Raw genomic sequence first — 25,784 nt, forward strand, 5'->3', positions numbered from 1 at the left:
TGACAGCCTGTTTCAAAGTGAAAGGCCAAACTGTTGACATTTCAGTAACTGATGCGCTTCACTTGGCAGAGCTAAAATCAGTTTTAGCGCTGCCAAGTGAAACGCGTCAGTGACTGAACGAAATGTCAACAGTGTATATACTTATTTGCCGGCAACACGCCAAAATAAAAACTTGTTTTGGTTCTGAAAATGTTGAAAAAGTAATACAAATTTTTAAAAATATATAGATTTTTGCATGTACTATTAAATAACATTTTAACACTCACACTTTATTTAAAAATATAATAATATAATCACACTTTATATTTATTTATTTTTTATATAAAGTGCACTAACACTTTTATTACCATTATTAATTATTTTATTTTTTATAGTTATATTTAATGGGGTCACACTATACGCAGTGTGAGCACCAAACCAAATCTCCAGGTGCTCTCATGAAAGCCAGACTGAAAAACTGTGTACTATCCTGTATATATATATATATGTACCATATTTTTCGGACTATAAGTTGCATTTATGTAGAACCAAGAACCAGGAGAAAACATTACCATCTACAGCCGTGAGAGGGCGCTCTATGTCTTCAGTGTAGACTATAGGAGCACTGAGCAGCATAGAGCACCCTCTCACGGCTGGAGACGGTAATGTTTTCAATTGGTTTATTTCTCTTGGTTCATTTCTCTCGGTTCACGCAAAACTAATTTTGATAAATAAGTCGCACCTGACTATAAGTCGCAGGAACGGCCAAACCATGAAAAAAAGTGCGACTCATAGTCCGGAAAATACGCTATCTATTGATATGATTTTATATATATGAGATGATTTTCTGTTGTTTACCAGAAGCAATGACAGTGCTCGCCCAGAGAGTGTTCTCAATGCTCAGACTTTCACTGACTGGAGGGTCTCCATCTTCCTGTCAAATGCAAAACACAAGGCTGTTCAGTGTGGGCTTTGCTAGTTCTGACGCCACTATGATCGAGCGATGAGATGTGTACTCACTCTAGTGAAGGTACCGATGAAGTTATGGATGTCAATGTTCGGTTCCTCGGCGTAAACAAATGACCTGATCTGCAGTAGATCCTGAGGGAACACATTAAATGGCTAGAAGAAGCTGTTCATGACAATATGAAATAGCATTCAAACTGAATTTAACTTCTGTGATTAACTATAACAAACAAACTATAAGGATGAAAAATAGGGCTTTTATAGTATATGGTGATTTCGAGTTTATATGTGACTGATTATGCCGGTTATAGGCATTCTGGTTGAGTACCAACGGTATATCAGTTAATTATTTTTTCTGTGTACTCCGTTTGTATTTATTGTCCATACACACTGTTGTATTTTTCAGTCCTTGTGATGGTCTACGAAGTCACTAAATAATTTCTGTTTGACAAATGATCAAATTTATCCATGCAATTTGCAAAAAATGGCAATAAAGTTGACCTTTGACAAGGTAAAAAAATACCACTGCTATGTTAGCGTGACATTTGTTTGAATGCATGTCTCTGTCTGTTGTGAACTGGCTGAAGATCAGATCCAACTGAGTTATGATTTATGCTAAAGTCCAATGCTCTTTTATGAATTTTAATGGCATAATAAACTAATGATGGATGAAACTCACAGCAGCAGTAGGGAGTCTCTGCGTACAGGACACAGGGAGGCGTAGTTTCCAGTCGGTTTCTCCATCCAACTGATCAGTCCTCAGAAAACAGGAGCCTTTATGACAAAAATCAGCAACAAATGTCTAAACACACATCGAAAAGTCAGTTTGATATCCCAAAACATTGTTTTAAAACTGAACATTTTATTGCAATGTCTTTCTGCTGAACTCCAGAGGGCAGTGTGACTCTCTTTTACTGACTGACTGATGTAATACCTTTATCCACAGCATGCAGCGTCTAAACTGATGTGATCGCCAGCCAAACTGAACTGCTAGTCATGCAAACAACTCCAGTTAGCCTCAAGCTAGTGCTGCCATTAGAGCATGTCACCCACCCAGCCCTCCCTCACTCATTTAAAGATATGTCGCTCTGCCATTCAACCCTGGACTCTTAATAACTGCCTAATGGTGTCCATCTGTGGGAAGATAACAATGCTTCCCTTCCCGTAAAACTAACACATCCACTACTACTGGCAACTTCCATACCCCTGCAAAAAGAAATCTGAACCAGGTGGAATTCCAACACAACCAGTGACCAAAAATAAAAAAAAATATTTAAAGCAACTAGTCACTGCTAATTTGACAAGTCCTACAAAAAAAACAAAACAAAGGAGACTAAAAAGTTGTTTTATGAACTATTTGGTCTCGTAAGCAACCGCCTAGTAACCTACCTAAGGAACAAAACCACACCTTAATGCTTTCCTCAATTTGCTTATTCTGATGAAACATTGTCTTTTTTCCTTCCTGATGGCACTTTAAATTTGTTTGCAGTGTCTCATCTCTAAAATTTCAGCTACTTTGCATGTCTTGATTTACCTCCTGGCTACCTTGAAATTTGAAAGACAAAAAGATTGTCATCCAAGATGGCATTTTCAGTCTCAACACAGGATCTACAGAGAGGTAGTGTGACATACTTTTTTTTAAAGAGACAAATTTAATTTTGTGTTCATGGTAAATGCAGTAAAGATAAAGTACAAAGCATACTCTATATTTAGCTTTCAGCACGCTTATGAAATAATGTCTCTCGACAATAATGTCAAATTAAATTGGTTATAATGTTAATCATCTAAATAATTACTGCATGAATCTAATGGGATAAATAAATACTATGCTATAAATAAATACTATATAAATACAAAGCAATGTAAAAACAAATATATACAAATAATATAAATATAAAAATAAATATGTCTGTCTGTGATTGTTTTTAATTGTCTTGTTTAATTTTTGTAATTTTTTTTATTCTAAAAAAACTACAAATAAATTATAAAATAAAAGATTTACCCTATAAACATATATATATATATATATATACATATACATATATATTTACAATTTTTATATTTTACAATATAAAAATAAATATAACCAGATAACAAACATATAATAAAAATATAAATATATTTTTTGTCTATAAAGTTTGTTTGTGATTGTTTTTAATTGTATTGTTTACAGTTTCTTAATTTTATTTATGTTTTTATTCTAAAACGAAAAATGCATTTGAAATTAAATGTTATAATCTGGTAATTAATCAATATAAAAATAAATATGGTCAAATAATTTACACACATAATAAAAATATCAATTTATATTCTGTCCAAAATACATATTTACAAATTATATAAATATAAATATATGTTCAGTCCATAAATCTGTTTGTGGTTGGTTTTAATTGTGTTGTTAAATGAGTTATTTTCTTCTAAAACTACAAATAAAGGTGAAATTAAATTCACACATTGTATGCAATCAAACAAGCATGAACAGGACACTGGAAACTGGCACGTCTGGTCACCCTAATCTAAAGCAGTCAGTGTTTTATAGAGAATGTCAAAAATCACAATGCATGCCATCTTTCTGGGCAATTTCAGCATAACTCATTAAACTAATGCCTCCATCTACAGGCAGCTGCCCTCGCGGCCATGTCATTTCCCCTGGGCCATAGTTTGGGAAATTTGGATGAATGACCGACAGATGTTTACCATTTCTTTCAGAGGTCCTTAGGAAGATCATGTCAGCGGGAACACGCTGATTCTGTAAAGGGAGAGATAGGGATTGGAGGAGAAGAAAGAGAGACAAAAAGGTAAAAGATAAAGAGTAAAGACACAAACTCAAGCGTTTGGTCAGGAGCAGTCACTTTGGTTCAGTTGTATATGTTCAGTTTGGCTTTAATCTACTCAGTGATCAGTATTCGGCTGGTTTCAAGAGTACGACCCGCAGCAAATCACTGGGTGGTGCCCCGTGGCAGCTCTGACCGCCCGATCCACCCGGCCTGACCCCCGCTTCACTCCCAGCTCTGTTTGTGGTTATTAGAAGATGAATTCACCATGCAGACGTTTCAAAACATTGGAAGTGACTTCGGTCTCTCAAATGTGGGCTACGCTTTTAATCAATTAGGCTTTAACTATATGCAACCCATAACCCACATGCAAGCTCTAAATATTAAACCAAATTGGATTTTCCACAGATTAGGGGTAAGAAGATCAAACATATTACATTGAAGGTGAAATATAATGCTTGACAGAAAGTGGCAGATAGATGCTGACATAACTGATTTATCAAGTCGAACAATTCAAAAATTTCTAAACCTGACATTCCACCCCCCCCAAAAAAAAATATATAATATTTTATTATATAGAATTTTTGCATGATGTTCATGGCAATTACGCATAAAGTCCCACCGATCATTTTCATTAACATCATTTGAAACCTATAATAGTTTAATTCATGCACATTTTTAAAACACCATTACATTTTAGTAAAAGTAACATAATTAGAAAAATATGAATTACAATAATAATAATTTAAATTTATTTTTAAGTAAATTCCAAGTGCTGTGAGATGTTAATGGGAATTTGGTGTGGAAAATAATGCCATAATGCCTTTCTTTTTGTAAAACATGCAAATACAAATTACAATAAAATAATATATAATATTAATGTAATATAGTAAACAAAATACTGTCATTAAAGCTACAGTAAACATAATTAGAAAAATGTGAATAACAAATTCTAGATGCAAAGAGACTTTGGTGAGGAAAACATCAGAAATGCTATAATGCATTTTCTTTATTTCTTAATGCAAAACATGCAAATACTGTTATATATATACATATAAAGTTTGGGGTGAAAAGAATGTGATATGGACATGCTTTCATTAGATTCACACATGAGGCTGACTAATAAGGTTTTTAAATGTGCTTTTTAACAAAACCAGATTGAGTGCAGCCTGTGAGAGCCGTCTTTCTGTGTAAAATCAACATTTTTAAGAAAATTAGCCTGGTGGGTAATTGGAGACTGCAGCCGCGTCTCAAATTTCATGTTCTCAGACTTCACAGAGGGAAACCGACAGCGCAATTCACTTACAATAGGCTTCAGACTGCATGGCAAAAAGTTGAACAAAAGGCAACACTAAATACCAGAGTGGAATTAGGCAGGATTACTAATAACCAACCACTGGCCTCGGGTCACATGCTTCAGTCATTCAAAATGATTGACAGCTCTTTCCAGCATGAAATGCTCATAGATCTGAATGGTCCACTGGTTACTTTAATAAAAAATAAATAAATACAATCCAAATGTTCAATTTTAGATCTATATTCAAATTTAGCTCTAGTGTTGCAAAAGCCATAGGTTTTTGTTTTGAAAATGCACATTCAAGCACTATTTTCATTCTACATATACATATAAAGCTTGTTATGTATTCCTGCCCCTCACAGGGGTCCGAAAGCCTTAATCTCAGGAGAAGGTAAACAGCTAAAGCATTGAGAGGTATGAGATGCCATTTGTCTGAAGATCTCAATACCTAACAATGAGCAAGCTGATTAGCAAACCAACCTTTTCAACAATGATAAGATCTCCAACCTGGATGCCACTACTCTTCACCTTCACAGTTCCTGCGGAGGGAGACGAAGAGAAAATCAGACTATAAATAAATATATAAATAAAAGTGTGAAAACTGTAGTTAAGCTGATGCATACAACAATCATTTTAAACATTTAAGAACAATCACAAGCAACCTGAAAAAAGCAATGCCTAAAATCCACAAAAATTCAATTGATTTCAAGGTCCCACAATTTTCAGCAATTTCTAGACAATTGCATATTTCAGAGCAGAGCTCGTTATTTAAAAATAAATTCCCTGATATTCAATCCTCATACAGTGTGCATAAGAAAGGGTTTATAATCCCCCAACAAACACAAACTTGCATAACAGAAATCAATGATATATATATATATATATATATATATATATATATATATATATATATATATATATATATATATATATATATATATATATATATATATATATATATAAATCTGCATGTTCATTGGCAAACCTCCAGTGAAGATCCACATATTTAAGCCTTCTTAAAGTCCCCATTCACATTTCTCAAAAACTCCGAATGCATATAAGATTTGCATTTGCTTTTAGACTATGTGGCTTTACAAGAGTGCTGTGAGAACAATCTCTCATTGCATTGAAAAAATGCACAGCTAAAATTGTTTGGAAAAGGTCAGGGACCTTTAACCCCTGTGGTGACCTTTACCAATGCATATGTAAGACATTAGCACATATGTATATGTGCATTCTTTTTGGAATAAAAGGACACTTTTATTGCACTTAGGTCAGTACTACATTGTCGCAGATTTGTTTTATACGAATAAACATTTAAATCAGTGTTGGCTATATTGGGTTTTGATTAATTATTCATTTATTTTATACCTACCACCTAATTTTTTAAAGAAACTCCACTGGTTTAAACTGTTCCCCTACAGGTTGGTCACTTGGTATCATATCATCCCCTTAATTTTCTAACTTCCAGAAGCCAGGAAAAGCCGTGTTCTGCTCCGGAAGGTGTGACCTGCGACCATAAATCCCACACCCACCTTTAATGGTGTGAGTCTATTAAAAACACGAGTCGAGGGCCAGTTAAAATATGATGAACTTTGATGTTTTTCATCGCTGTTGGTCTGGGCAGGGCAATCAGAAGCCAGGTAGCCAGGACATGCCACAGCTCTGCTCTAAGAGCCTTATATGGAGGCTGTTCCTGCCAAGCACACACACTGGGTTTATGAGAGAAGAGAGCCTGCCAGATCAAAGGAAGGCAGCTGATGGAAACAACAGGAGGTTCTCTTCCTCTTTTATTGTCAGGCGCTTTTCATCCCCCAGTATATGATACAATTTACATCCCTACATCAAATTAAAGACAAACAGCAGTTTGCTTTATGGCTAATGCATCTGCATACTTTTGCACGCCTCATTTAGTAAAAGAAGGCAGCGTAGCATTGTTACCGTGTTTTTACATAGCAATTACATGAAAAAGTTTGCAAATACCTTAAAAACCTTCCCTTAATTTGGCGTTCTTGTAAACTTCGCAATTTGCTATATTATCACCAAAGACTGGATTAATATATACGGATATATATATATATACTGCAACTAAAACAACAAAAATTATTGTAAAAAAAAAAATGCAATCTGGTATTTGACTGCTCATCGCAAATATTTGCAATGCACATTTAGTCCCTACATTACAAATGCATGTGCACTGAATCACCTTAAAAACTATTTAGGCCTACAACAGACAAAAACAAAAACTGATTGCTAATTAAAAGGCATTTACACAACAATTCATTGCATGGGGAATCAACATTTAAATCCATGGCAAACAATAAAACGGGTACATTAAAAATATACAAAACTAGCAAATAACTCTCTCCAGCTGATTGTTCACTTCGCAACATTTACAACACGCATTTAACTAACAAATCTAGGCGTAAGGAATCAGCTTCATCCAATAAATCCACACACAGACGCTTTATATGTGGAAACAATGGCTCACCTCTTGTGGAGAGTTTACTGTAGATCTGTGAATTGACCTCTTTGTCTCGTAGGAAACATCGGATCTCCTCGACAGCTTCCCTTACGATTGTAATAATCAAAACGAAACCCTTAAGAAAAAAATCAAGTAAATGTTAAAAAATGTATTCAAATTTGATCGTGAACATTAATATTAGGACTATTTATTTCAACGAAACTGACTCACCAGAGGAACCCAGTATGTGTACAGAGCCCCTAATCTGAGCTCATTCACAAACTGTGAGCAGGCCAGAAGCAGAAAGTACAGGTTGAAGAAGTATTTGAACTGGTTAAACAACACCTATAAACACAAACACATGATGATGAGGACATGAAACATGATATGATATTGTTTTATATCTCGTGGTTTGAACAAAACTTGGTAAAAATAATTGTACCATGGTACTGAATATTCATACAGTTCAAAAGTGTGGTGTTGGTGTGTTTTTGAAAGAAGATTTTTATGCTCACCACGGCTGCATTTATTTAATCAAAAATACATTCAAAATAGAAATATTCTGAAATATTATTACAATTCAAGACAACTGGTTTCTGTTTTAATATAGTTTAAAATGTAATTTATTTCTGTGATCAAAGCTGTATTTTCAGCCTCATCCCTCCAGGCTTCAGTGTCACATGATCCTTCAGAAATATACTCAACATTTCTTCTTATTATTATTGATGCTTAAAACAGCTGTGGTGCTTAATATTAAATAAACACTTTTTCTTTCAGGATTCTTTGATGAATACAAAGTTCAAATAAAAACTATTTATATTAAATAAATAAAAAATTATAAATTATATTATAAATGTCTTTACTGGCATGTTTCCTGCATAAAAGTGTTTATTTCTATTTAAAAAAATGATCTTACTGACCCCAAACTTAATTTTGAACAACACTGTATATCATATTTATATATCATGCTTCAAAGAAATCATGCTATTGCCATAGTACATGTCCTAAAAAAGCATGGTACTACTATGGCCTACGACTAAAGGATTTCTTGAAACATTTTCAAATTCATTTCAACATATTTCCATCAACTATGAAACACACACCATTCAGCTAGAATTACATGTGTTTTGACCATATTAAACAGAGCTTCAAGTGCTTACATTAAACTACCTCTGTTTGCTTTCTGATATATGACAGAGTTCCTGGTACTCATTTACAAAACATTACGAATTTAACTTTATCATTTGTCCTTCAAAACATGCAAAATAACCGGAAGGCATTTACAATGCAAAATTATACAAAATTATCCATACAGCAATCTGGTCAATGTTGTTTTCAAAACTGGTGCTCGGCACGGCGTGAAGAAACCAGACTTTTACATTTTCTGCAGTGAAAAGCAAGTGGTGCTTGTGCAAAACTCAAAAAGTTGCTTGTGTGTACTGGGAGGTTGCAATGTGTGACTAAGTGGTTGCTTATTGGTCAAAATGTCAAAATTACAGACTTTGATGCACGTCGAAAATCCAAACTCTGCTCACAAAAGCAACACACCTTACCTAAATGTTTCAAACTGCTCATGGTTGACCACCAGAGCAATTAAAAAACATGTTAAGCAACCTAGACCGTTGCTCAACACGTCCTTGAATTACTCTGGTGGTTAACACCAACGTTCGTAGTCACTCACCCCTGGCAGGAAGGTGAAGAAATTGTATTTCTGATTGTTTATGACATTTCTTGGGTATCTCTGCTCTCTCTTTTCCGGATGACCCAACCACACGGTCCGAGGACGGAAATCTCCCCCACCGCAGCATCTGGACCACGGGCAACACCTAAATACACAACATCATCATGAACATTACACGTGGCTTGATTCACAAAGCACTTCAAATGATACAGAAATGGAAGACTGGATGCTTCACTGCAGCCACAGAAATACTTTCAAGCAAGCAACAAAACCGTGTCAGTAAATATTAGCTTTCACCATCTACCACTTACTAACACCTTCATCAAACAAACTCTTATTAAGAACTATATATATATATATATATATATATATATTACTTCCGTATATGTGACGCATTACTGAATGACAACAGCTTATAGACATAAACTCAATTTGTGAATTTAAACCTAGCATTTTATTTTATTTTTTTGTACACAAGCTATAGCTGTCTTGAAAATACATTTAGAAACAAACCAAAAAAAAAAAACTATACAGTTTTGCATTAAACACAGATTTTTTGTGTTTATTTCATTTTTAATTATACACAATAATCACTGTGTTAAAGGTATTACTTTTTCTTTCTTTTTTTGTAATTTAATTACAGTTGCTTCTCGTTTAATTGCATTATAGAACCATTCTATATCAAACATAACTGATATAACATCAAAATTTAACATCTAATGTTAAAATGTATGTTTTAATGCAAACATCTCCATTTAAATACCAAGGTCAATTCAAGAATAATTTATGCAATTTATTTTAAAGAATTAATAGAGCAGTTTCATGTCTATCTTGTGTACATCCTCTATTGGATTTAGAACGTAATTAGTAATAAGTAATGCAATTTAATTATTTTAGAGAGAATGATTAGTGTATGTAAAACACTGACTATAATTAGTACCTAGAAATGCATATATGCAATGCATTTACATGGTATTCTTAGGGATTTAAAGGAATACTATGGTACCACCATGATACACGTCTAGAAAACATGTAAGCACTACGGTACTTTTTTTGCTTCGTGAAAGCCACAGAGTTACAGCATCAATAATTGTAGCAATAGTGGCGTTTTCACGGAAACAAGTGCTTACAAATAGCTGGACATTATATGGCAATCAAAGACTGGTCAGGTGCCAAGGGTCGGCCATCCTCTCAAAAGGCCTTAAAATCATCACACCGATAATATTTAGCCAAAAAGAGCATAATACATAGGGAGACATATATTTTTTTCTTTAAATATTGAGATACATCCTTAACAATTCACCTGTGTCCCGGATGTTCACTTGCCACTCCCATATACAACACTCTAATATCGCTCAGACGACATCTTCATAACGAATATTCAATGCTATATTAAAAAATTGTAGCAAAAATAATGAGTTAACCAGTGTTAAGTCGCGAAATAATGTCGTTATCGACAGCATTTTGCTGGTTAAGGGTTGCATTGCTGTTAGCCACAATGCTATCACCCATAAACAAGCCTCCGTTTTCCAGCCGAAGCGTTTTTGTTGTCATGTGACGTCGTTTCGTGCTCTTACCCATCTCTTCTTTTGTTGTCATGTCGGTTTTTGTGTCGGACGGGCTGCATCGGAATGTTGTCCGTCATTGTTGTCCGCAGTGGAGCAGCATTCGCTCGCGCGCTGGGCGGAGGCTTCTGTGCATGTTAGGGCTGCGCGCGTTCAACATGATGGGACACAACCTCATCAGCTTTGGCCTGTGTCTCTCAGCCATTCACAGGCATTATTATCTTTGCTTATCATTTATTTTATTCATTCGAATTATTCAGACGCTGGATATATTGCTGTGGTAATACGTTTTTTTTTTTTTTTTTTTTTTGGTTCACCACACTGTTGTGTGGTTAGTAGTAGGCATATCCTGTTTTCATGTTGAACAAATTTGCGCCTAAAACAGAAGTTAGTCAAGCTTTCAACATGGATTTAGAAGATTCTATCTACCATTTCTGTCATAACTTTGTTCTATGCCTATCCTTATTCTGTGAGAACTTATATTAGACTGAGGTATGAAAGACTTGTTCTCCATATCATTATATGGAATGCAAAAACTTTTAAGCACAATATTTGAAACTGCTCATAACCTTATAATTCCAAAGTGATAGTGATTACATTTTTTTTTACATTAAAACATGTAAAATATACATAAACCATGCTAATACTATGGTTTTCTTGTAAAGGACTTGTAAATAAATAAATAAATAAATAAAAAAATCTAAAGTTACCATAGTAGTTCCACTGCATTCTTGAAAGTACATTGGAGTATCATCAATTGTTCCTATAACAGTAACGACTGCATGTTGATTTAGACAAAGTTTTGGAAAAGTCATCCTTGTTTTTATTCTCAAAATATCAGAACAGAAATGGAAAAAAACAAAAGCAAACATTTACAAAAAAAAAAAAAAAGTCTACATTGTAAACAAGCCTAAAACAGACTCAACATTTGAACAATCATACAGACATGACCCCATTTTTTCAAGAGATGATACAACCATTTTTTTTTTTTTTTTTTTTTACATCTAGAAAAAAAAAGGCACAACTTGGTAAATGCATATTAGGAGGAGGATTTACAGGAGGGGTCTGCCCATTCTGAACAAATGTTGTGCAAAGTGTCTGGGGATACATTCATTATTTTACAGAAATCAGCAGGTTACGGGGGCACAATGCAACCATAACTCCAAACACAATGCCAAAAAAAAAAAAAAAAAAAAAAAAAAAAAAAGAAAAAAATATTTATTCTAAATGAGGTAGAAATTTGACCAGCGTTAAGTCTCTAAGGTTTAGTTACTCTGTGTGCATACACACAAGTTCATTCCTTTAACTCAAGAATGCACGACTACGATCTCAAAAACATTTCCCCACAACAATACACAACTGGGAAGCAAACCATGACTCTTTCCCCGGATTAGAATGACTGCTGATGTTCTGAGACAAGATAGGCATGCCTGCTTAGCTCACAAGTATAAAATGCATGGTAAATGGCAAATTTACAGAATTCTAAAACTCAGTGGGTCCTAAAACGGCAGAAAGCAAGCAAATGATCTCTAAATGACGAGCCCAAGAAACAAAAAAAGGTTCCTTGAATAAATGACATATGCCTGGTTTACATCAGATCTTAGCAGAATGAGGAAAAATAAAGTGCAAGGAATGATTAGGCCTTTTGACCTCCTATTAAAAGGTCTCAAATTAAAGCGACACAATCTAATATTTGAAAAAGATGACAAAGCAAGAAAACTACCACCAAATTAAATCAACGTTCTAAGAGGAACAATTACTTTTTGAAAAAGCTATAGCTGAATGGAAAAAATAGCATATTTTGGTCTAAATAAAAGAAAGGCCTTTATTACAATCCTGTGGTGTCTTTTGAGAGGGCAAGGGTTTAAAGGGGGGGGGGGGGCAGATGAGAAGGAGAAAAGCACTCCAAGACAGGCACTTAGCAAAATATTTTTTGGTATTAAGCGCAAATAGAAACTATAGGTCAAACAATTTATAATAACTTAGTGAAATCAAAACAAACCTATACTATAACTACTCATTATGTCCATCATTGAAACAAATTTTCAGTAGATTGTGTGGAACGGTCAATTTATCTAGGCATGTATTCCACGAACACCTTTGCAATGCATGTTATTTGTGACTAGTGAACTTTAAATGGAACACAACTAACAACAGGACTATGTGTAGTCAAGCAGAGATAAACAAGATGTTAAACTTAAAACATGGAGATCTCAGGTCACCTGTGGCTGAGATCTTCCTGAGGGTCATAGAGCTGAGCCAAATGCAACTCACAAAGAGTACCCCATTCACTAATGAGACTGCTCTGGAATAAAGCTATTTCAAGTAAGATTTACATTCAATTCTAGAAACAAAATACCCGCATATATTAGAGAGAGAAGGAAAAGAAAAACTACAGTAGTTAGATCAGATTCAACTAGAAGTAATCGATAGCATATAAGAGTCCAAAAAGGAAGGCATGGCCCATTTTAGGGTCGAGGCTCATTTAACAAGTGTATGTAAATTTGCAACTTCTTAAATGCAACGTTACATGTAGGAATTGGTTGTACCAACTAAGGACTGAATTAATAAATAGCCCAATTCCTAACATTTAAGCCTACTCATTAGCACAATGCAGGCCGTTGATTGGGAACATCTGTCTGTAGTCATTTCACCATCTAATTCACTTTACCCTCCTCCATAAAATGTGGAAATTTTGCTATGCTATCAGAGCCATTCTTTTCCATTTCTGCAATTGTGCCAGGGATGCCCATCTGAGAAGTCTCAATCTTTGTTATTCCCCCAGTAGAGCCCACTAAAGGACCTCCAGCGAGACCTCCTGGGAGAGGAACGCCTCCATTTTGGATGACTGAAATCTCATTGGTCTTCATGGTCAGCCCATTTGTGAAGGCAACTGCATACTGGTTCCACATTGATGGGTTGAAATTAATTGGTGGGGGAATCAAATCCTTTGGGGGTGGCAGCATGTCTGGTTTCATCTTGGACTCTGTGCCCATGGCCATTAAAGCTACTGGGTTATCCAACGAGAGGCGTTGACCTCGCCTTGCTGTATTATTCCACATGTGGGTCCCAACATGCACCTGTAAAATAGGAAACAAGAGTCAGTAAGAGTTGCTGCAATATACACAAGATATTAGTTTTCAATAGGGCTGCATGATAACTCAAATGCGTTTTTGTAGGATCAAGCATGTGCTTTCAAATGGAGCGGCATTTACTAAACAGAGCTATAGTTCACAAGAAACGCAATATCGAGTTCATTATCAGCAATGAATCGCCTGCTATAATGAAGGTGGTTTTTGTAACTTGTGAAAACATCTGAAAGCAAGTGCTGGAGATTTAATACTAGTCACAGAACTGGATTTACTGATGAGGTGCGTATGGTAAATGAAGTCCTAATTTTCAAATTAATTCACTGACAAAATCTGAAGTCTAGAAAACATCTTCACCTTAAGGTTTCCCTTTGTTGTGAAAGCCCTGCCACAAATTGTGCAAATGAATGGCTTCTCGCCCGTGTGTGTACGTTCATGGATTTGCAGGGCGCTTGCCGATGAAAAGTTCTTCCCACAGATATTGCAGAGATGCTGCTTGGAGGTGCGACGAGGAGCACCAGAAGTAACTGGAGGAGTGGTAGCTCCTTGGGGCAGTTGGGAGCTGTAGAGGCCGTGAGCACCTATGGGAGTCTCAGGAGGAATCTGCATCTCCAGTTTGACCAGATTTGGAGGCACCCTCACAAATGGTAACTGACTGGAACCTAAGAGAGAAGAAAACGTATAGGTAAAACATCAAGAGGAAATGTCGGTGCCATGTTAAGCATGTTGAAAATAACAAAACGTACCATGTTCGCCATTGGAGATGGACAAGCCTGGCTCCTCTTTGATAGGTTTTGGGTTAAAACTTGACGTCAAGTCCAGTGCGCCACTGTTTTCGCTAAAATCTTGAGGTGCATCAGAGTCAGGTCTGGATTTTACTCCATCATCTGGGTTTGTGGATTCTGGTGATTTTGATTGTCCATTGCTCAGGGGACCGTCTCTAGGGGACAAAGAGTGAAAGGACACAGAATCTGACACAGCTGGACTGTGGCCGTTCTTGTAATCCATTTCTCCAGACCCTGAAGGGGAATCTTTCAGTCCACCATCACTCTCAGAAGCAGTGCTGCTTTGTCGTTGCAGGTTCAGTGCAGAGGTGAGGCTCATCATGTGGTTCTCCAGGGCGGCAATGCCTGTAAGCATAGGTGGTGGACCTTGGAAAGCCTGATCTTTGTCAGCAGGCTGGGGCTCTGTAGAGAGGTTCAGCTTCTCCTGATTGTCCAAATCCAAGTCTTGCTCTTCCATACTCTCTTCGTGGCCAGTGGAGTCAATGTTCTTTTCCTCAGTCATGCTAGCATCCAGTGCTTCAGGACTTTCGAACTGATTCTCTGGGAGAGGGGTGTTGGGAATCTGGCCACCCATGTGCATACGAATATGCTGCTGAAGTACAACTGCATTGGTGAACTTCTTATGACAAATAGGACAAGAGTGTTGCATTTTAAGGAGAGTGTTGGCCCTATGAACACCATAATGAGCTTTAAGGTTGCCCTTGGTGGAGAAAGCCCTGCCACAGATTTTGCATTTGTGCGGTCGCTCACCAGTGTGTGTGCGGTAATGCATTTTGAGGGAACTTTGGCAGCTCAGCACTCGATGACAAATAACACATTCATTGGGGTCATTTGTCTTCTTATCCAAGCCATCCACCATCTGCTGAAGTTTTGCAGTATCAGAGCCATTTTCGCCAGATAGACCATTACCGTTTATGTGGTGCAATGAATCAGAGGAATCTTTGCCTTGATCCAGTCCCGCCATCTCCTGACCAAACATGCCAGAAGAAATGGATGCACCGTCGCTGCCAGATGAAGAAGGCCTCTGGGAGTAGAGGTCCCCACCTACTGGAATATCATATGAGGGCTTGAATCCTTGGAGCACTGGTGGATGGAGACTTGTCGAGGGAAGCCCCAGCACTGGTTTGGTGTCCACAAAACTGTTTTCATCTATGGGCATGGACATGCCATAAGGGATGCCACTGTTTGTTGGCATGTTGTCAAGGTGTTCTGGTACGGGATATGGATTCATCTTGATGTGTGGGTATTTTTCTTTGTGCCTCTGGAAATGCACTTTAAGGTTTCCTTTGGTTGTGAAACGGTTTCCACAGATGTTGCATTTAAAGGGCCTTTCGCCAGTGTGTGAGCGTAAGTGGATTTGTAGAGCGCTGTCATTTCCAAATGTCTTCCCACAGAATTTGCATTTGTGCCTGAACATAGGTTCACCAGAGACCATATTTGACTCCAACATGCCAGGGATCTTATTTTTTGCCTTTTTAGAGGAATCTATGCTTGTTGCAAGGGTATTAAAGGGACTCTGTAATCCCATGACCCCTGGGGATTGAGGAAGCAGCGCTGGAAGTCGGCTAGCTAAATCGGGAAGTCCTTTCAAGTCTGCTTTTAAGGGCACGGAGACCAAACCTCCAGTTAGGGATGTGGGGATGGTGGCAGACTGAGGTAGCTTGGCTTGTTTTAAGGCTTCCAAGGACAAGTTCTGGGAGCCCATCCGTTTGCCAATGAGGGCAGCTGCGGCTGAAAGCTGCTGTGATAAATGTGCACCCAGTGCTTTCAGTGGATCCACAGCGGCACCCAGTGCGGAATGGAAACTCTGAGGTGCCATCATGGCCACCTGGATGCGTATCTGCTCGGTTAGCTGAATCTGCTGCAGTTGTTGCTGCTGGAGACTGACCAGCTGTTCCAGGATCATGGGGATTGCAAAAAAGGCATCTTCGTGTGGTTGTGTGGGAGGAGACTTCTGATTCAACGAACTGGATGACTGTTGTGTTACAGCAACTTTAGTAGAAGCCATGGACTCCAGAGTCACAGAGTCTTGCAATTTGGAAGATACAATGTACCCCACATCTGAACTGCCAGACAAATCTTGATGGTGATTTGAGGGGTCATCCTGGTTCAGCATGATCTCTCCTTCCATCATTTCCTCAGACTCTGCACTATGCTTTGAATGTGAATTACTGGTAGACTGATTTCCCAGGAAATCACCCGGAGAATGCTGGGAGAAATCAGGGGTCACTCCACTCCCATCGCCATCTTTCATGATCACCACCTGCTGACTCTTAGTGCAATTTCTCTCATGTTCGAGAAACTCTGCCTCATCGAAGAACTCCGCGCAACATTTGTCGCAAACCCTCGTCTCCTCTGATCGTCGCCTCTTAGAATCATTGCCATCATCCTCACCTTGAACGTTGTGCAAGATCCCTGCACCAAAGAGAAAAAGTTCAAGAGATGGACTTAATATTCAAGACCCAAGGATAAATGTGCAGTAAATATGGAACAAATTATAGATAAATATAATGTTATCAGTATGCATTATTGAAAAGATAACGCATAAAGTGTTGTAATGAAATATACACAGTCCTATTTTACTTATGTTCTGAAATTAGTGGCATAATTGGATTTTAATTTGCACAAAACAGATGTTTAACATTGGGAAAAACAGATGTTACATAAACTTCAGTTGATTTTTTAAGCAGCCACATTCACAGCTATTCAGTTATGCAGATGAGGACAGCATTTACAACATGTTCAAAAATAAATACCCAAATTGTACTAGAAAGATTTACCAATACAAAAAGCTATATAAAATATAAACTTCCTCCTCAATCATCTATTCCTAATATATAAACAGCACATCATATGTTATGCAGCTCTAATGAAATGCTAAACAAATCAAATTAAGCTGCAGCACCATTAGGAAGGGCCTTTTAACAGGGCCATTGTTAAATGCAAATTTCATCATCTCTTATGAATGGGAAAGACCACCGGTTAACATTCTGACAGTGAAAATTGTTCACTAGACAACTTAAATAGTAAAGAAAACAAGTTGCATTGCTCACAGAGCCAGCAGTCAACCAACCAGCACATCCATTTGAGAAAGCAAACAAGAGTTAGTTAGCTATTAAAAAAAACATTGCCATTGATTGCATCTTATATGTCTAAAGAATCAGTGGAGATGCAAACAAAACCTTAAAATGGTTTTATTAAAACAAATTATTCCAGAAATGAATCATGTTTCAACCATTTGTTTAGGGTTAGACAATTGGACGGACACACTGTAAACCCTGCGCTGTATAAAGCTCACCACGTGGGGGCGTTTGATCAATGAACAAGGCATATAATGTATCTTTGCTGATACCTTCAGTGTTGCACACTGATTGTACCTTAACTGAAAGAGAATTCAACATGCTATGTTATATAACAAAACTTAATAAAATCAACTTAAAGCAAACAAGACAAACAAACCCCATTTCCCAGTCTAACAAGCACATCTATATACATTATTTACGAATGACCACATTTCAGTATGTCGTGAAAAGAGTCATGTAGTTTACATTTACACCCCCATTACACACAACTTCATTTCCATCCCCCATCCACTTGTCCATATGCAACCAAAAGAAACTGTGGGGGATTTATTGCTCTGGTCAAGCTTGTTCGCGACTCACATTTCATGCCGACCTGTTGAGCACCTTTGTTTAACAGTGGTCAGTGATACCAGAACGCCACATCAAATATTAACACACGAGCATAGTCTGGAAAATACGTGTACATTTATCAGCCAGTGATAAAACTGATCAAAGCAGAAACACATTTAACGAGTTTTTTTTTTTCAAGCATTCTTAAAAGCTCAATAATATTTCCACTTTCTCTAAATAGAAAAATAATTTAATATTATAGTTTTTTTTTTTAATTACGACACTCACCAAAAAGTAAGAAAACAAGAAGTCGCTGACTCGACGAATATAAAAACGCCGATAAATATCTGACATCGTAAATCGCAAATACGTAAACATCAGATAAGCTAAACAATTAACAAACAAACAAAACAACAATGAAGCAAACCACCCTCTTTCTTAAAACTCAAGTGAAGTTGCTGCGATAGTAGACATTCATCAAAGTTTCAGCGCATTTGTAACTAATTTAATGTCGTTTTTTTTTTTGATTTAACGATTTATAAAGCTCGTTGTGATCCAACTGACGCATAATTTCATATTTCAGATATTAAATGAAACAAATAATCTACAGTAGGCTACACGAGCAATAAAATAAATAAAAACAAAGTTTTGTGTCATCTCAAACTTACCATTTTGTGTCGAAGCGGGATCGTCTGAATTGATATGCTGTGGTTTGGATTGCTTGCGCCTCGACATGGTAACCTACAACCATCAGGGGCGAATAGTAAGACTATTTAGTCCCTCTCCTTTAGAAATTCTCCAGGTTGGGGGAAATTAGCCCCTCGAGTAGAAATGCGCATGTCAAAGTAATTATTATTATCAATAATGCATTGCGATTTATCATGCTCTTCTGACAGCTGATTGGCTCCGGTCCAAAGTGCTCGCGCATTATTCAAATGAGGCTTCATTGATGAGAACTGCAGAGTCGAGAGAAAGGGGGAGGAGATGTGAAAGAGAGAAAGAGGGAGGGAAAAGTGATGCTAGAGAGAAAGAGACAGAGATAGAGAGAGAGAGAGAGAGAGAGAGAGAGAGAGAGAGAGAGGAGGGGAAGCAAGTGTGCAGGCGGGAGAAAAAAACTAATTATTTTAGAACACTAGCTATTTCATTTATTATAATTTTTTTCTTAAAGCCTAACTATTGTATGAATATTGATATCTTAGATTGTATTTTTATTTAACATATTTTAAATGGACATTTGTGAGTCTCGCTTTATGTATTTATAGCCTTTATCTTATGTATTAATAAATCATGAAATTTGAATTGTGTTTTCAGTTTTTACAGTACTGTATCTTCTGTTTTGAATAAAAGCCTGAAAAAATATAAAGATGTTCTTGATTCTAAATGAAGCTAACAAAATGTATTTTTTCAGTGTACATAAAGACAAATCTGTGCGTGGTTCACTCTGTGATTTAAATATGGAAATTGCAACTGACATTAATTCATCACATTAAACACAAAGACCTGCCTGTCACACTGTACTCATATGTGGAATGAATGAATGAAGAGCAGACAAGTAAATATAATGCAAATGTTGAAGGAGAAATGATGAAAAAACAGCAGTTTAGTTAATTCAAATGGCAGTATGTAAAGCAACCATAAAACCCATGGAACATGGGGATATTAAGAAAGATTCTTTTTATATTTAAAATAGTGTTATATATATATATATATATATATATATATATATATATATATATATATATATATATATATATATAACTATATATATATATATATATAATATATATATATGGGATATGTATAAAAATAAAAATCAAATGGTGAAAATATTAATGTTTTTTAGATGTTTAATAATTGTATTATATTCTTGTTTGAAGTTTTGGTATTAATGGAATGCAGTTCTGTTTTGTTTTGTGATATATTTCTAATATCTGTATCAATGTATCATATTTTTTTAGGTTTAAAATACAATTTTTTTATGGAAATACTCTTGGAAGGAAAACAAACAATTCCTATTCACACTGGTGATTTCCAAATATTTTGTTATGATAAAACTATGATAAAAGTGGGGAAACAAACAATAACAGACAAAATGTTATTTACAGTATATGTGTGTGTGTGTGTGTGTGTGTGTGTGTGGTGTGTGTGTGAGTGTGAGTGAGTGAGTGTTGATGATTTTAAGGGTTTCTATAACCAAAATTACCAAATATCTTAATGCGAGACGCAATATATACCAAAAGCTTCAATATATACATATTTTTTTATAATGTCACTTACTGGATATAAAAATAAGCACTGGTCAGTGGAGTTTTTTTAGTTTCTGTTTGTTTTTAGTCAGGATGTATCATAGATGCCAGACGATTACTGGATAAGGCGGCGTATGAGTCATGTGTTTGCAGACACTGAACAGTGAAGTCAGATGCATTTGCTTATAATTTCTTGACTCTGCTTTTAATGCAAATGGCCCGGCTTCCATCATATTTAACGCACACAACCAGCCTTTCAGAGGCTAACAATATGCTTTGCTTTTCTCTGGATAATCTCAGTACATCAGATGTGTCAGTAACTGCTTTTAAAGCATGCACCAATTGGCACATCCTGTTCTGCATTGGACAGCTATGGCTTTGTAAATTTCCCAGCTCAGAATGGGCAGAGATTTTTTTAAACCCCTCTTCCCTCCCACCCCCTTTTTTTCATAGGGCAATGTGAGAATGGCAAGTGCTTTGAGGGTGCGAAAGAATTCATAGCTTTTCTCAAAAGAAGATAGAGCATCACCCCCCACACATCTCACCGTCAGCTGTGTATATGCCTTACACCGGAGGAGATTGATGTCCTTAAACTTAATGGAGGGCCTCACTGACTTAGGAGAGCAGGAAGAAAGAATATTTTCAATCCATTTCACCAATCTAGACTTGTAAGTGTCGTATCCATTAAAATCAGTCAGTGGAGTCAGTGGAGGTTAAAGCAAACGCTGTGACTCACCCATCTTTCCAGAATCTGGCTGCTAGGTGTTTGGGAAAATGCTTAACTTTGCATTGTTGGAATACCTTAATGCAGACATTCACTTTTAAAAAATAGCCATAGAAGAACTATTTTTGGTTTCCTAAAAAACCTTTTAGTGAACAGTTAAAAGAAACATTTTAACAGTCTAAGGACCTTTTGTCTAATGGAAATGTTGCATGGATTTTAAACGTTTTTTCATTGATGTCAATAAAGAACTTAATTTTTAAGAGTGCATAAAGAACTTTTTGTGGAATGGAAAGGTTCCAAAGATGTTGTTAAAGGTTCTTCACGGAACCAAAGAAACCAGTGAAGAGGGTTTATTTTAAAGAGTGTATTATTAAAAATAAAGATTTTAACAGTGATGCAATAGAAGAACCATTTTGGGTGGCCAAAGAACCTTTCAGTAAACAGTTCTTGAAATAATTATTATTAGTTTGAAGGACATTTTAATAATCTTAAGAGCAATTTTCCAAAACCTTCATTCCAATGGAAAGGTTCCTCATGGAATCATCAATCCTAATAAACAACCTTTGCTTTTAAGAGTGTTACAAACACAATAGGACTGGAAAAATCACAATAATTTAAGATCAAGTTTTATTTTTGTCCAGCTAATCACAACCAGCCTTGCCAGTCATGGACCGTCTGTCCATCGGGACACAAAGAGGACTCTATATATTTTGTAAAAACAAATGCCTATCACGCACAGACTGAAGGTGCAGAAAGGAGGGGTGTGCAGTCTAGACGCTTTATGACGGCAATAAGAAACTTTGCTTAGCTTCAGTGTTCCTGTTGTGTTCAAACTAAACAATTCTCACTTTGTGAGAGCTGAGTCATAAATCCAGGACGGTGGGAATGAGAAAGGTCTCATCTTATATTTCTCCCAGATGGACATATGGGGTTTTTGTTTTATGATTGGGGAATGTCCAGTTGTGAAGATAAAAAAAATATTTTCCTGTATTAAAGCAGGCTAATTCAAGCAGTTGAGAAATATGCAAAAACAATCAGATTTTCTTTCTTTTTTTTTTTTTTTTTTTTTTTTTTTTTTGCATTTCCAGGCTTGGAATATTTATGGAAAGTAATGTCATGCATAGTTTTTTTTGTGAACGTGTATTTTTCTGTTTATTCTTAGAAAATGCTGTTTTGTAAGTGCATTGATTAATGTTACATGGACTGATGGTTATGATTCTGGGATAAAGCTGGCAGAAACACAGAGTCAATATAATGTGACAGTACTGATTAATGTCTCAGAGTGATTGATATAAAACATCTTATATATATAGTAACTGACTAGATGTAATCTAGATTATGTAGTCAGATTGCAAAAATTGAGTATTATTCATAATTTACTGATTCTGCTTCATTCTTCTTTTTCTTCTTTAAAATGTTCCTTTTCTAAAATAGTATGCCGCTTTAAAAAGTCTTCCAGTTTTGTGGACGTTCACACACAGATCAGTCACTAGTCATGTGACCACACTTCATGTAACCACTGGATTTATAAAAATCACTTCAGTTTTACGAAATGTTTCAACAATGCATCATTACTTTCTGTTTGAATTGTATTTTATTTCTATTACTTTCTATTAGGTTATTTAACAATCCCTTACTGTGTCTATGGAATGCTTTTGTTTTTCAAACACAATAAAATGCACAAATTACGGTTATTTCTCATTTACATGTAATTCAGGAATTCCCAAACTTTTTTTTGTCGGCAGAACTTTTTTCACCTAATACATTTACTTGAAGTACGCCCTCATATTTTAAACTATTAAATTAATAATTATTTATCACACTTGCTATCTATCTATCTATCTATCTATCTATCTATCTATCTATCTATCTATCTATCTATCTATCTATCTATCTATCTATCTATCTATCTATCTATCTATCTATCTATCTATCGGTCTTGTTATACTTTTATAATTCTTAAGGTGAAAAATTGCTTCATATTCTCAAGGTAATTTCAATTTTTTTTTAAGTTGTTTTCGCACATGGAATGGCCAATATATCAATCAATAATAATCAAGTAGAGTATGAGAACTGCTCATGTTGTAAACTGGGCACCTAGAAGCTATTTTATAAACATGTTCATCTCTCCCTCCACATCATATGCTTTCATCCATTATGTTATGTCTGCCATTATCTAAACATATAAATATGAGGTTTGAGTCCTTCCTTTCATAATCTCTCACACAAACAGAGTTTAGTTACAAAACAGATGAAGATGAATGCCGAACACAGTCTGGAGTCACAACATAAAGAAACGAGGTTCAGCCTTGATGAAACAGTTTACAGAAACAAAAACCATGTTCTCCTGAGAGAGCAACAAACGACTGAACCAGCCATTTATTTAAATCATCTTTATTTGTATGTTTAATCCTTTGAGGAGAGCAGACGCTGAGCTAAACAAATTATTTTTAGAGTTGAACCATTCCAGTGTGAAGAAACTTGAACGCTTTGCACATTAGGAGCTGCTTAAAGCGCTTGTTTGATTTGGGGATTTTGTGTTTTATGATTCATTTTAATCTGCAGAGTGTTTTGAGTGATCAGATGTTCCTGTTGGTTTGATGTTGATCACCATCTGGCACGCCATCCAGAAACAGCCTTGCCACAGTTGTTTTGGGTGGTGCTAAACTATGCTTTCTTTCATAAAACACAACATTTAAATAAAAATGTATTTCTCTCTTTAAAAAACAAACAAACATCCAAACTGATTGTCTTTTCTCATTGGCTTTTTGTGTTTGTTTTCACTTTACAGTGTTTAGGAACCAATGTGACACGCTGACGTCAGAATCACAGAAGTGTCTGATTGGTCTTTGTGTTTCATGTTGTACACAGACGCAGGGAACATGTGTTCAATTTACAAGTGCACTTCAAGCGAAGACCTTTTTATAGAGGCCATCTAAAAAAAACGCTGATGCTGAAGATCAGAAGTATGAAACAGGTGCCTTTTGCATTTTAACAAAGGTGTCTTAAGCAGAAATAAAACTTACTGATAGCCTTGCTTTATCTTTTTTTTTTTTTACAATACAAACCACAAGGTGCTACATGCTAGAAAGAAAATTTAATGATGATATTTCCACAAAATTCTCTTTTTAATAATAATTTTTTTACTATACAAATGGTTGCCATTTTAAGAAGATTCCTTCCTGACAAATAAAACCTTAAATATAGTGAAAATATATATATATATATATATATATTTAGTATTTTAAAATCCGCTTCCTGAAAATACGTCCTGAAAATACGATGTCATTATGATGTTTTTATCATAATAATTATAATTATAATAATCATTAATAATACATTTTCTAATAACTATTAATGTAATATTAAAAACGGATTATATATATATATATATATATATATATATATATATATATATATATATATATATATATATATAAAAAGTTTGCTGTAAATTTTACAGTAACTTACTGGCAGCTGGATGCCAGTAACTTACTGTAAAATTGTTTACAGTATCTGTATTTTAATGTACAGTAATAATACTGTATATTGTATTATTATTTACAGTATGAGTACTGTGTTTTTCCTTTACAGTACAAGTACTGTATTTTTATTTACAGTACTAGAATTGATTTCATATTACTCAATTATACTTTTTTGTGGATTTGAGTTTGGCTTCATTTGCTTTATTATTATAAAATTAATTAAATTTTAATCTACACGTCACAGGTAAGGTTGCAATAAAGTTGATGAAACGGATCTAAACGCAGCAGTCAAAGTTTCATTTAACATAGAACTCAAAATACTCAGAAAACAAAGCAACAAACCAAACACAGAGTAATATGATATGATGGGGAAATATAATGGTAAAAATTTGATGCACAAATTAGAGGACTGAATTGTATCATATATACTGTACATCTCATATTACACTTATCAATATAATTTACTTTCTAGATAAATATTTTTTTTTATATAAATTCACACACACACACACACACACACAATCCTTCAAAAACATACTTGACACTGAATCAGTAATATCTGCTGGGTTTGATGAGGTCAGTGGAAAATATTACAAGAATATCAAAAAATAAAAATAAATAAACATTTAATTTAAAAATTGCTATCATTATTTTATAAGCATCTAAATATAACAACAGCAACTTTCATTTCCAAATTACTGTAACTATCTTTAAATGCACCTGAAAAAAAAAAGTGTAGATTAATTCCAAACCAAAATTCAACATGTCAATACGTCTGAAGTCTTTGGTTTCTTATTTTATTGACAAGTGATCTCAGAGTGATGAAATGCTGAGTAATAAAAGCGAGACAATGCTGCAATGTTCAAATGAATGTCTCACAGGAAGTCCTCAGAGAGATGTGACCCTTTTAAGATAACAAGGGAACTGCTGATTGGTCTGAGAGCATCACGGGGAGGAGGGGGTGGAACGAGCCAAATCAAACTCAAATAACTTCAGCATGACTTGTTGTTTGTGTAACTGCAGATATACGTGTAAGGGCAGTTGACAGATGATAAATATTGAATAGTTTCTCGAAAGCTACAGTGAGATTAAATGGA

General features: G+C 35.5%; 2 protein-coding genes across 2 annotated transcripts in view; both read right to left on the minus strand.

Annotated features, from left to right (window-relative positions):
• LOC113065882 (probable phospholipid-transporting ATPase IIA) overlaps window positions 1-11,015 on the minus strand; it is a 51,412-nt gene extending 40,397 nt beyond the window's left edge. The window contains exons 1-9 of the mRNA XM_026237437.1: window positions 10,739-11,015; window positions 9,162-9,306; window positions 7,712-7,825; window positions 7,508-7,616; window positions 5,497-5,555; window positions 3,643-3,694; window positions 1,625-1,719; window positions 1,000-1,080; window positions 838-913 (exon numbers count right to left, since the gene is read on the minus strand). Coding sequence (XP_026093222.1) covers window positions 838-913; window positions 1,000-1,080; window positions 1,625-1,719; window positions 3,643-3,694; window positions 5,497-5,555; window positions 7,508-7,616; window positions 7,712-7,825; window positions 9,162-9,306; window positions 10,739-10,806 — 799 coding nt within the window. The 5' untranslated portion in view covers window positions 10,807-11,015. The remainder of the gene's footprint in view (window positions 1-837; window positions 914-999; window positions 1,081-1,624; window positions 1,720-3,642; window positions 3,695-5,496; window positions 5,556-7,507; window positions 7,617-7,711; window positions 7,826-9,161; window positions 9,307-10,738) is intronic.
• Window positions 11,016-11,515: 500 nt separating this feature from the next.
• LOC113065881 (sal-like protein 4) lies at window positions 11,516-19,177 on the minus strand. The gene is made up of 4 exons (XM_026237436.1): window positions 18,901-19,177; window positions 14,562-17,015; window positions 14,173-14,477; window positions 11,516-13,806 (listed from the first exon to the last, which is right to left on the minus strand). The coding sequence occupies exons 1-4, from the start codon at window positions 18,965-18,967 to the stop codon at window positions 13,384-13,386; spliced, it is 3,249 nt and encodes a 1,082-aa protein (XP_026093221.1). The 5' UTR covers window positions 18,968-19,177; the 3' UTR covers window positions 11,516-13,383.
• Between the last annotated feature and the right edge of the window lie 6,607 nt (window positions 19,178-25,784).

This window comes from Carassius auratus, chromosome 48 (assembly GCF_003368295.1).
Source record: "Carassius auratus strain Wakin chromosome 48, ASM336829v1, whole genome shotgun sequence".
In the NCBI taxonomy this organism is placed as follows: domain Eukaryota; kingdom Metazoa; phylum Chordata; class Actinopteri; order Cypriniformes; family Cyprinidae; genus Carassius; species Carassius auratus.